Below are 12,148 nucleotides of genomic sequence, written 5' to 3'. Positions count from 1 at the left end.
TTCCCCGCATGTGATTTGTTTACCATTATGTTAATTTTGATGTGCCTTTCCCCGGACGTGATTGGTTGCTGCATCGGAAAGCCGAGGATCCGAGGAGCTCAACATTTGCGGCAGCTTGTCTCGGATTTGCAGCTTGCCGTTTAGGTCTTGAAATGCTTTCTTTTGTTACTTGATTGAGGCTCTTTTTAGCTACCTGGGAACTGGGCCTAGGGAAAGTTTGTTAGACATTATCGAAAACCGACACGCAGTTACTCCTTTGTTTAGGAACACTAGGCGCAGGGGTGCTGTTCCACTCGTGTATTGTGGGGAGCTTTTCTTTGGTTATATTCATTTCTTTGATTTGGACCGCACCCAATGGCCCTTTTCCTTTTGTAGTTTTGCCTGCTCTGTTTGTGTTTCATTGATTACCCCAAGATCTGGGTTGAATAAAATACTTTAAGTTAACCAAAGACATTTGGTTTTATGTTGCCACCCCTTCCCCATAGCGGGGGACGTAACATGCCTACATAACATTCAAACGGTATAATGATAATGCGACTAACATAATTTATTTTATGATTATTAACATACAAAACGCTTACATTTGTGGTTTTCGATCCTGTCGCATCTTTTCGCCCGCCATCTTGCCTAGGATTTTTTATTATTTTCCATTTTCTCGCAAGGCATTGCGGGAGCAAGTGAAAACTGTTGCGTTGCAAGGGTGGCCATCGAAAAACTAAATTTTGAAGGGACGTTAGCCCTTCCCCTTACCCTACCTTAAATGGCTTTCGGGGAACGGCTCCACTCCGCCTGAACGCGCAACAGCGAGGGGTAGGGCTGAGATTTTGCTTGGAGCAAAGAAACGGGATTCACCCTAAGTGTTCCCATGTGGGATGGGTGTGTTTGGGTAAGGAAGTGGTGGGAATGGGTCTGTTGGGGGTAAGGGGGTGGTGGTGTGGTGTGGCTGTGTGTGTTGGGTACGGAGCCGGTGTGGTGGGGCTGGTTGTGTTGGGGGTAAGGGGGTGGTGTGGGGATGGGTGCGTTGTGTGGGGATGGTTGTGTTGGGGTAAGGGGGTGGAGGTTGTTATCCTGGCAGCGTAATCCTCCCGTCGCTCTAGTCTAGAATCTAGTCAGAGGCAGGGAGAGAGAGCGAGATGGCGACTGCGTTGTTATGGCTTCTAGCTGCTGGGACTCTCCTCGTGTCCGCCGGGGCTAACGAGGCGTACGACCTGCTCCATGAAACATTCAAGAAGGGAGTGGACCTGGCGGTGGAGCAGCTCAACTCTCACGCCGGAATCAACCATCATTTTCTCTTCTTCAAGAGCCTGTCGAAGTCCGACATCCAGGTAGGAGATCCTGGATGTCGGAGGATCGCAGTCCACTAACAGTTCAATGACCCACCACAAATGTTACCGTTATACGGTCCAACCGTGTGGTTATGTTGGCGGTTTGATGTGTAACGTAAGGCTATATTATATGGATATTATCATATTGACTTTATATGGACTAATACCTGCTTCTCTACGTCTGTAGCCCGGGTTTGACGTGGCCTACATCTACCACAACTTCTACCTGAAGGCGACAAAGTGCTCCAAAGGAACCGTGGACACTAGCAACTGTCCGTTCAGAAACGACAGGGTAAGTAGGGAGGACATCACGTTCTCTTATACACATTAGCTTTCTCCGGAAAGAATGTAGTGCAGATGTAATCTCATACTTATGAATCTGCGTGTTGTGACTCGTTTGGTGTTGTTGTATCCGTTTAGCCGTTAATCGACTGTGCCGTGTGCTACAAAACCTACACCGGGGTCGTGGAGGCCTCACCCAAGCCCTACATCCACTGCATCCACAGACCGGCTCTGACCGAGGTCAGTACACTGTATTTACTGTATTCACTGGAATCATATTCAAACCTCGTCATATCGAATGACGTGTTGTTGGGGTTGATGAGAGCATGTGTTGTTGTTTGTTTGCTGCCAGGTCATGAAGAGAGCCAGGATAAACCACTGTAACGAGATGGGCTACCACAGCGGAGCTCCCACTCTCCTGGCTTCCATAGGGGCATGACATGTTGGGAGAATCTAAAATCTTTGTCTTTTTTAAACACTATAGTGACCTTTTTGGATTCCTTCCCATAGGCAATATTCCTTTGCACTGTGGTCTTTTATATTCTGCTGAACATTGATCAAATATTGTAGTGTATTCGGTAAAGTATTGACTCTGTAAAATTGCTGTTTGGACATTTCGGACACAAGACTCAATACTTACAGCAAATTTATATTTGTAAATGTATCTTTGACCGTAATCTCTTTCTTCGGTGACTCAAGATGTTTCTGGTAAGCCTTATAGGAATGGAATAAAGGACTAATAAAACTCCTCCTCTGATCATTTCTGAGAAACTTGTCCTTGCTAGCTTTATCAGTGCTGCAGCCATCAGTTGTGACAGAATATTGTCAAATCAAATTTTGATCATAGATAAATTATTAAAGTAATTTATCGGGTAGAATGCAAACATTTCCTGCTTAATTTTGCAGTTCACTTTAAAAGATTGGATCATGGATCATTGTTAAAGGAATAGTTTAATACAGGGTTCACCAACTTTTTCCAAGTGTCCTTGACCCCTAGGTCACCAACTGAATATGTCTATTCCTTCAGGGCTAGAGCCTCCATATGGATTATTTAAGGAGGCCTTAATGCCCCTTTTCCTATCAAAGGGATCTGAAGTCTATCTCAATCCCATATCATTCTGTGTTCCAATGGATAGTAGTTTAGCTTCGCTCCCTGTATGTGACCCCCTTGTTAGTAATTTGAATCGTCCTTTTTAATAACTTTTTAAGTCTCCCTTTTACTATTGTTTGCGTTCACACTTCAAAAACCTTTCAAGCTTAATTGTTCATGATTATGTTACATTAAATGTATTTATAAATAAAGTTTTTTTTGTTGGAAGCTAAGCAGACATCAACTTCCTTTTGGCCCTGCAGTTTGCCTGTTCGTAACGCAGAAGAATAACTTTTCATTTAAAGAAAATCATCAGTTACATAAAATAAAACCAGCCCAGACGACTGCGCAACTCAAAGACTTTGATTCAAACAACAGGCCAGCTGTGTGGTTTATGGGGTATCAGCAGGGTTTTGGGCTTTCTATCTTCTTTGCCAAATCCCCATGGCTGGTGGTTGCATTAGCTAACATGCAAAATATCCATTCAATGAAGAAAGATAGTGAAACTAAAATGCTTATTTCTTGCTACAAATGATATCAAGACGCATTTTAATGCATAAACTAGGTCTTGCATTGGTAACTCCTCAGAAACGTTATCAGTTTAAGACTGTGCTGTGCCAGGGTCTATTATGTTGGAGGTTCTGGGAAGGAGGGAGGATCTTGTTTGGGATCCGTTGAGACCTGTAGTATTGTTTTTCCCGGGCTACCTGGGGAGAAACTACTCAGTGTGGGGCGAGGCCCGTATTCCTGCAGGTATACTAAAGGCATGGGCCCTGCTCACGCACAGACATGCCCCTTCAGGAAAGAAAGTAAGAACAGCTAAATTCTGAAGGTTCATTATATAACATATCACCTTGTCAAATGTGTTTTATGTTGCTCTGTGAACTTCTTCTGTCTCTGATAAACTTAAGTTATGAGCCACCAACATGATGGTCTCAGCTTTGGCTGAGTCTCTATTTCACCGCTGAACACTTTGTACACTGCACGAACACTTAAAATGTCTGTATTTTGACTGTTTTGGATGTTGTACATCAGGAGATGGTGGTTGAACCACTTCCAGAGACTAAGTTACGTGAGCGGAACGACTACCATTTTTGATATCTTCCTGAACTGACACTCTATTGGCTGCGTACCTTACACTCTAGCTACTAAGCATGTGCTCCAAGAGGTTTGGCTACTTGTTTTTTCCTGCAAATGCCTCAATGGCTCTCCAATTGGGCACTCCTCTGAACAGTCATTGTATAAAATGTGCCCCATATAAGATACAAATCTGCTGGACATCTGCCAGATTAAAAAAAACATAAGCTTCCCTGTTGTCTGGTTTACAGCCTAGAAATACCCTTCTCCACACTCTAAATCATCTGATGAACTCCTTTCAAGGCATGGACTGAACCCTAAGAGCTCATGAGTCAGTGGTGAAACGCTCGGAGGAACAGCAAAACCTACTGGCTGAGGTAGAACACAGCTGGCATCAGAACATCAGAACATAATACATTTTCTGTTTAGTTTGCTGCAGAGCAGAGGGACTAGGAGCCCTAGGTTACTGATCAAACACTCTAGTCTAGACCCATATGTCAGAATACTTCTGACAGGGCTGGCTGTCAGAATACACAGCTGTTTAACAGATTTTAACTAAGGAACGTTGCTAAGCCTTACCGAGCCTTTGATCTCTTTCTGATGGTGACAGATGTTTGTGCTTAGCCTTATAGGATAGGAACAAAGGCCTAATTAAACACCTAAATATATTCACAATATTGATGGGTCTACTGATTTGGGTTCTCTTTAGGCCGATCATTTCTCAGAAACGTGTCTTTGTTTTAGGTTTTTACATCCTGTGTAACAAACAAAAGTGAAAACATTAGTTGTGGCTCGAGTCTGTGAAATGTGTCAGGACATAGCTATGACTATAACGTCAAGCTGTCTGTGGATATGTTTTGGAAAGGCCTTGCTTCTTGGAAATTTGTCAATTCAGTGTCAGACTAAGCGGTGCCTGGAACTAAAAGGGGAGTGTTGGGGCTTTCAGGGTTTGTTATGGTGGAGGAGGAGGGAGTAGAGAGGAGGAAGGCTTTTGTTTGGGTCCTGCTGGGACCTGCTGTTTAATGTTTATCCCGAGCTGCCTGTGGAGAAACTCCTCAGTCGAGGAGCTTTGAACAGACAGAACAGAACATGTGTGTCTTGCTGTGGGTGGTGTTGGCGATCGGGGTGCTGCTGTGTCCTGTGCAGGCCATCGACGAATACAGCCGGCTGGACCAGAACATCCGGGCCGGTGTGGACCTTGTCGTCCAACAACTGCATGCTCATGTCGGAGTTCAGACGCATTTCCTCTTCTTTCGGAGCGTGGGGAAGTCTGACGTCGAGGTAATCCAGATATCATTCTGAAAACATTTGTTTTACATATCTCTCAAGGAGATGTATAAAATGTAGTTGGTTATTATCGTCAATAAGTAAACGTTGTTGTAAATAGCCTGCAATGGGTAAAAAAATAAAAGGTGAATATAGGCCCAGTTAATTAATACATGATTTTTGTTTGTTCTGTGTCCTTTCGATTATTTAATCAAGGATACATATTTAATTCTGAATCACATATAATTGAATAACATTAATCAATTGTAAGCCAATGGCATGTGAGTATGGTTTATTTTGACAGCAAATGGTTTAGCATAAGGCCTCTCTAAAAATGAACCGTTCCGTTCCAGGCTGGGTTCGGGGCGAGACACATCTTGCACCACTTCCTCCTGAAGCCCACCACTTGTGCTAAAGGAACAACTCCTGCCAACGCGGAGACCTGCCCCTTTAGGAACGATAGGGTGAGAGTATCCTCATGATGAAAGTTCATTGTCTTACCTATTTTGAACAATCTGCTTATCTAAAACATGACATTGTTTGCCGTCGCTTTGTGTACTTCTACAGCCTCTGATGGACTGCACAGTGTGCTACAAAATGTTTAGCGATGAAATAGAGACCGAGCCAAAGCCGTATGTCCACTGCATCCAAAAACCCAAACTCACCCCGGTAGGTCTGCCACGTGACATTATATTAAGATACCTTCATGTTGATAGCTAATAACTTAAAACTCTTAAAAGATCTAATTGTCACTGTTTTGGATGGATGGTCTCCACCAGATGATAAAGCAAACTCGACTGGACCACTGCAGAAGGATAAGTTACACGAGGGGAGCGCCGACCCTACTGGCGTCCACCAACAACTGATCCCGTGTTGGCTTTCAGACCTCAGCTCAATAGTTATCCTACCATGAAGAATATTTTCATAATTTTTTTAATAAATCACTATTTTCTTTATTACACTTTCAAATGTTAATGTACCTCAGTTTTGTTTGATTAGTAGCCTAACTTAATACAGGCTAATCACACAACTTTGTAATGTAATGTTTTTTTAATTAAAGTCTAAATTCTCTTTACCCTTAATATTTATTTATTCTGTTGGGCTCTTTTCATAACAGACTGAACCCGAGTAGGAGTTCACGAGTCAGCGGTTAAATGCTGGAACCACAGCGACACATACTGGCTGTAATACCCCCCCCCAAATAATTAATAATTACAAAGAATGTAATCACAAAGAGGTCCTCGCTATGCCTGACATTGTGATGGCTATTATTCAGACAGCCCGCAGCAATCACTCAATAGACCCAATTCGACTCTCGTACAAAGACCCCGCATTCCATGGCCCATCTTCCATGGAGTGTGTGTGTGTGTGTGTGAGTGTGTGAGTGTGTATGTTTAGAAATAGTGACCTACTTTACCTTTGCAGACTTGTGCACTTGTTCCCGAAAGGATAGTTGCAAGAGTGAGAGTTGACAGAGTAGCATTGACTGGGCTGCGCTAGTCACAGCCTATTATAAAGCGTGTTCAACAAGGCCTTCCCCAAGGTGGTCCACAGAACCAGGCCTGAGGGCGGAGCCAATGACATCACAGTGACATCACGGTGTCACCGGAATCAGGGTCACATCAGTGTTGACATCAGAGTGACCTCTTTGTTGACATCCGTTGTATATCAATGTTGACATCAGCCTGACCTCAGAGTGACAATAGAGTTGACATAGGACTGAATTCAGTGACATCAGTGTTTCCATCGTTGTTGACATCAGAGTGACATCACGGTGAAATCTGTGTTGACATCATGGCTGTGACATTGCGTGACATCACCGTGACATCACAGCGAAATCAGGGTGACAGATTAAAGGTTTGACATAGCAAACGAGGGAAAAATAGTTTACAGCTATTTACTTTATGACACACACACACACACACACACACACACACACACACACACAGTCAGTCCTTGTATCCTTAACAAGGTCGTTTACATTGTCAATAACACCAACTAAATAAACGACACGTTCAACAGTTTAGTCTGTAAAGAAGCCTTAAACTATTAACCTACTGTTTTGCTTAATGACTTCCTTGTGTCAGACAATACAGTAATAAAAACGAGGCCTATCTCTTAATGTACGTCTGTCTGTTTCTCTCTCTCTCTAATCTGTCCATTGTGATGGATGAGTCATGCTTCGACCAACATAATCTGCCCAGACAGCACATCACGGCTTTAGTGACACAGGGCTCTCTGTGTAGAAGAAAAACAGCGACTCTCTCTGGAGAAACACTGCATTACGCTGTACTTTTACTTGCAATTAAACATTTCTTACATTTGCTTTGCTAGAATCAGGCGTTTCAATGAGAAATAAGTTGAACATACACACACATGTAGGCTTCGTTGATGAAGAACATGCTTGATATTAAATCTCCCCTTAGACGAACGTTGCCAAGTAGATCAGTCCTTTAGTCTGCGCATATCCTACTCATTTTACGGTACCTAACCCTAACCCCCTGGCATTCAAGACATTACATGTCATTACATTACATGTCTTGAATGCCACGCGTTGACAAAAAGGAGACCACGCGTTTCGTGGGGCCAAACCGTCAGCTGATCCATCTTTGTTGTTATGATAAATCCTCAACGGCGACCCTCTGAAGTCATCTTATTAAACCCGCCCCATATTAGATAGACGGTGTGATTGGCCCAACCCGCGCCAGCTACGCTGACAATCAGTCCGAACAGAATGGGGGCAAGGTGCATATGCAATACAATTGCAAATATAATATACGTTTGCAGATTAGTCTGGTTTTCAGGCTAGAAATATTCTTTTTACTCAAATATATGTTTTTTTTTATGTTGAAATCATTTCATAAAATAGAGAATGAACAGCGGTAAAATTATTGGGAGGGCAGCGATATCTACTGGCTGAAATACTACACAGCAAGCCAGCCTTTGACATTTAAGAGTTAATTCTCTATAAAGCTCCTTACTAGTCCATTTTTGGACCATAATTGTATTTCTATGTTTAATATCCTACGTATTTACAGTGGCATTTATATATATTACAAACAATCAACCATAAAACAGTAAAATATGTCAAAATACCACCACAGGCGTCTGCTGATTGTCATCTGATCGGGTCCTCTGACTGATAAACGACCCCCACCATTTACCCTGGATTTTGAACGTCTGTTTTGAAAGTGAATCCGTCCCCCGAAGATATGCACAGCACTCTCTCACACACAGGCCTGTTATTTGTATTTTAACAGAACTTTTAATTATAAAGAAGTTATCAGTCTTTGTTTCTTCAACAAGGACGTTTACATCGTCTATTCGGCTTATTAAATAAATAGTAAACTCTTAAACATTTGACATAGTTTCATCGTAAAATAAACCTTATACCCTTACATTATGGTTTTACTGAATGACTTTCAACCTTATTTCAGAGTAGATATTACAGTCTTATAAAATAAGCCTATCTGTAAATGTACAGTCTGTCTGTCTGTCTGTCTGTCTGTCTGTCTGTCTGTCTGTCTGTCTGTTCGTCCGTCTCTCTCTCTCGCTCGCTCTCTCTCTAATCTGTCCGTCATGATGGATTTATAATAAATACGACCAACAGAATCGGCTCAGACAACACATTACAACTTTTCTTTCTAGAAGAGAAACAGCGAAACCCTCTGGAGAAATACTGCATTACAGTCTACTTTCGCTGACGTTTAGATATTCCCTAAAAATTGCTTCGCTACAAACAGAAGTTTCCATCAGAAAGAACACACACATGTAGGCTACGTATATGATCATATTTTCCTATGCCTCAACATTCATCATTCTAAAGATCTTTTTCTTGCTAATGAGTGCAGTTTTTTCTTGCCCTCTGGGGGGCTAGGGTCAGGGGGTGTCATAAATATATGGCCTGTCAAGCCCTTTGAGACTGTATCTGTGATTACTGGCTATACAAATACAATTGAACTACATTGAATTTAAACATAAGGTGGCATTGACAATCGTGAGATTAGTATTCTCCATCAAAATGTAGTTTATATAACTAGAAATAATCTGGCTCTGAGGTGATTTAACAGCTGAACAATATTGATAGGTGTTTCACTGTTTTGGATTGAGGGCATCATAACTTCAATTCAATAAATAAATCTCCGACCAATGAATATACCCACAAACACACAGGCACACACACGCACGCACACACACACACACACACACACACACACACACACACACACACACACACACACACACACACACACACACACACACACACACACACACACACACACACACACACACACACACACACACACACACACACACACACACACACTTATATTATGAACTAGAGTCCATCACCTCAAACGGTACTTTCATAACGCGGTGTAAGTTTTCCTGCGAACAACGCCGTGTTTGTCTGAAAAACAACAAATTCCACACTTTCCAGACGCGCACGTCGTTCACGTACCACTACTCGTTTTAATTGCTCACCGAAAAAGCAGTCTATTTTTATGTTTATTGCCTTTTTTGTATTTCTCGGTTTACAGATTTTCAAGGTATTCTTTTTATTAAATTGACAACTATGACTGGAAAAATTTACCCCGGTAATCGAGTAATAGGATACGACAAAATAAAGATAAAAAATGTATGTTCAAGAGTCTGCGCCAATCTTTTAAACTTTACGGTATACCCCCCTCCCCCCCCCCTCCCCTCGCAGCGTGCTTGGCTCGAGCCCCCGGTTTTCTAGGCAGGGCGCGCGACAATATTGAATCTCTTTTTACACACAAGAGAAGAAGAAGACGAAGAAGAAGAAGAAAGAGAAGAAGAAGAAGAAAGAGAAGGAGGAGGCTTTTGATGTGAACGCGATGGTCGGGCCGAGCGTCAGGGATATCGTTCGTTTTCCTGTGTGAAACGGGACCAGAACAACACATTGCTCAATCTATTCTGCGTGAAGTTCCTGGCGCGGCAGCCGTCAGGATATCTGCAATATTTTCCTGAATCGGGAGCCCCCCCACCCACCCCCATGGTAGTAACATGTCCACACAGCAACATGATTCGTTTCGAGTAAATAATTTCTAGAGGGGTTTGGCTTCCCCCCACCCACCCCACGGGTTAACTTGCTGGACTGGACGCCCCTTCTTGTAGTAGGACCTTTTAGCTGCACGATGTTTTAAGCGCCAAGGACTCCACGGGGAAACGGCTGGCGTGTCGGTGGGTACTCGGCTGGCGGTGAACACACGTTGGGCGAGGCGACGTCTCTGCTCTCGCTTTTAGTGTACGACGAACCAAGGGGGAAGGCTGAACAACACACGGAATACCATGACGATGTCGGTCCCGGAGAGGAACTCAGGCTCGGAGGGGAAGGAGGAGGAGAGCGAGGATGAGAGCGAGATCCTGGAGGAGAGTCCGTGTGGTCGCTGGCAGAAGCGGAAAGAGCAGGTTGGTGCACTAGGTGGTTGGTCGATTCAGTCGTGGTCTGTCTGGGGGCTGGTTCACTATGGGGGTCTGGTGGTTGGCTCACTAGGGGGTCTGGTGGTTGGGTTGATGCATTAGACTAGGGTCTGTAAGGTGGTTGCGTTACGGTCGTCCACACACACCGCTGAATGAGCCCGCCTGTCTGTCTGGATGTGTCTGAAACCGTGTGGTCCCTACTGTGTTACAGTCTGGTACAGACATCGATCTTTACAGTGTCTGGGGATAAGTTTGTGGGTGATGCTTGGGGGAGAAGGAGGTATGATCATCATATCGCGAGGGGGTGAAGACGAACAGAACCCCAACCCCGCCACAAAGAGCAGCCCCGCCGTCCCGAACGGCTCGAGTCTGGGTGGTTGTTCTGAAAATACATGCTGTCAGTTTCGCATTGACACACTGCGGTGAATCACGTAGAAATCAAATGATGTGATATCAAATGGCGGTGTCATGGAAGTTATTTGCGAAACAGAATGAGGACGTGACAGAAAGCATGGGTTATCGCGCACCACTTGACATGTCTGTTCAATTGTGAGATACCGCCGCCCCCCCCCCCCCCCCCCCCCCCCCCCCCCCCCCACACACACACACACACACACACACACACACACCCACACCCACCCCATAAGGGTCTTCTCATGTGAATGGTTATCTCCGTCAAACACGAAAACACCCACCAGCGCACAAGCACACACTGTCATGTGTTTTTTCCACTCATTGATTGCATCAGGGTTTCTGGATAATTTAGCTGCTATTGAAACTAAATGACCGCCCTTGGATGTTTAGTATAAGCTAAATATAGGCCTAGTTTATGTTTACGAGTCCTTTTATGAAACTCAGTTTTACAAAGTGAGTTTCTCTAACCTGTTGGCTATATTTCAAACTGAATGAATACAAACTGATCCATAGAACAGCAAACCCCCCCCCCCCCCCCCCCCCTTACTGCTAGAAACAAGTATTTGGTATAAACAGTTTAGTTATTCAATTAGATGAAGGTGAAGATGAAGGTGAATGTATGGCAAGGTTACCCATATTAACTTCACCAACACTAAACGGAAAATACTGAAACCACTTGAAACACAAACCGGGCAGTTGGTTTTCTATGGTGCTCAGCTTTAGCTGTGAGGGTGGGTGTTTTGAATGAGCCTATGGTGTGTGTGTGTGTCTGTGTGATGAAGTCAACATGGGTGTGTCTTGGAGTAAAAGGTTGTGCTGGGTGTGTCTTGCTGAGGCCCAGTATACCTGTCAGAGGTCAGGACACTGGTTCTCTTCTCCTTCAACCTTCTTCCTCACAAATTAAAACGAAGCCTGCACAGAAGGGAGGGGGCATAAAAGGCATGCACAAACGGACATATAGCTCAGATGGTCTTTCTAGTTGCATGTCTGTCTAGCTGCCTATCCCTCTGGCTGCATGTCTCTCTCGCTGCATGTCTGTCTTGCTGCCTGTCTCTCTGGCTGCCTGTCTCTGGCTCCATCTCTGTCTAGCTGCATGTCTCTCTGGCTGCATGTCTCTCTGGCTGCATGTCTCTCTGGCTTCATGTCTCTCTGGCTCCATATCTGTCTGGCTGCATGTCTGTCTGTCTGCACCTCTGTCTGGCTGCATGTCTGTCTGGCTGTATGTCTCTCTGGCTCTATCTCTGTCTGG

At 44.0% G+C, this 12,148-nt stretch overlaps 3 protein-coding genes across 3 annotated transcripts in view; all 3 read left to right on the top strand.

Moving 5' to 3' along the window:
- Positions 1-1,059: 1,059 nt before the first annotated feature.
- Positions 1,060-2,355, top strand: LOC307088416 (uncharacterized protein). The gene is made up of 4 exons (XM_079754307.1): positions 1,060-1,325; positions 1,513-1,617; positions 1,746-1,847; positions 1,960-2,355. Exons 1-4 carry the CDS (start codon positions 1,134-1,136, stop codon positions 2,044-2,046), a joined length of 486 nt encoding a protein of 161 aa, XP_079610433.1. The 5' UTR covers positions 1,060-1,133; the 3' UTR covers positions 2,047-2,355.
- Positions 2,356-4,796: 2,441 nt separating this feature from the next.
- On the top strand, positions 4,797-6,115 carry LOC307088463 (uncharacterized protein). Its single transcript, XM_079754358.1, has 4 exons — positions 4,797-5,055; positions 5,394-5,504; positions 5,608-5,709; positions 5,820-6,115. The coding sequence occupies exons 1-4, from the start codon at positions 4,864-4,866 to the stop codon at positions 5,904-5,906; spliced, it is 492 nt and encodes a 163-aa protein (XP_079610484.1). The 5' UTR covers positions 4,797-4,863; the 3' UTR covers positions 5,907-6,115.
- Positions 6,116-9,782: 3,667 nt separating this feature from the next.
- nrbp2b (nuclear receptor binding protein 2b) overlaps positions 9,783-12,148 on the top strand; it is a 28,145-nt gene continuing 25,779 nt past the window's right edge. The window contains exon 1 of the mRNA XM_079755223.1: positions 9,783-10,473. Within this exon, the coding sequence (XP_079611349.1) occupies positions 10,354-10,473 (120 nt within the window). The 5' untranslated portion in view covers positions 9,783-10,353. The remainder of the gene's footprint in view (positions 10,474-12,148) is intronic.

The sequence above is a fragment of the Pollachius pollachius genome, assembly GCF_949987615.1.
Source record: "Pollachius pollachius genome assembly, chromosome: 17".
Classification (NCBI taxonomy): domain Eukaryota; kingdom Metazoa; phylum Chordata; class Actinopteri; order Gadiformes; family Gadidae; genus Pollachius; species Pollachius pollachius.
Note: the sequence above shows the minus strand (reverse complement) of the source record. Positions and strands in the feature narration are given on the sequence as shown.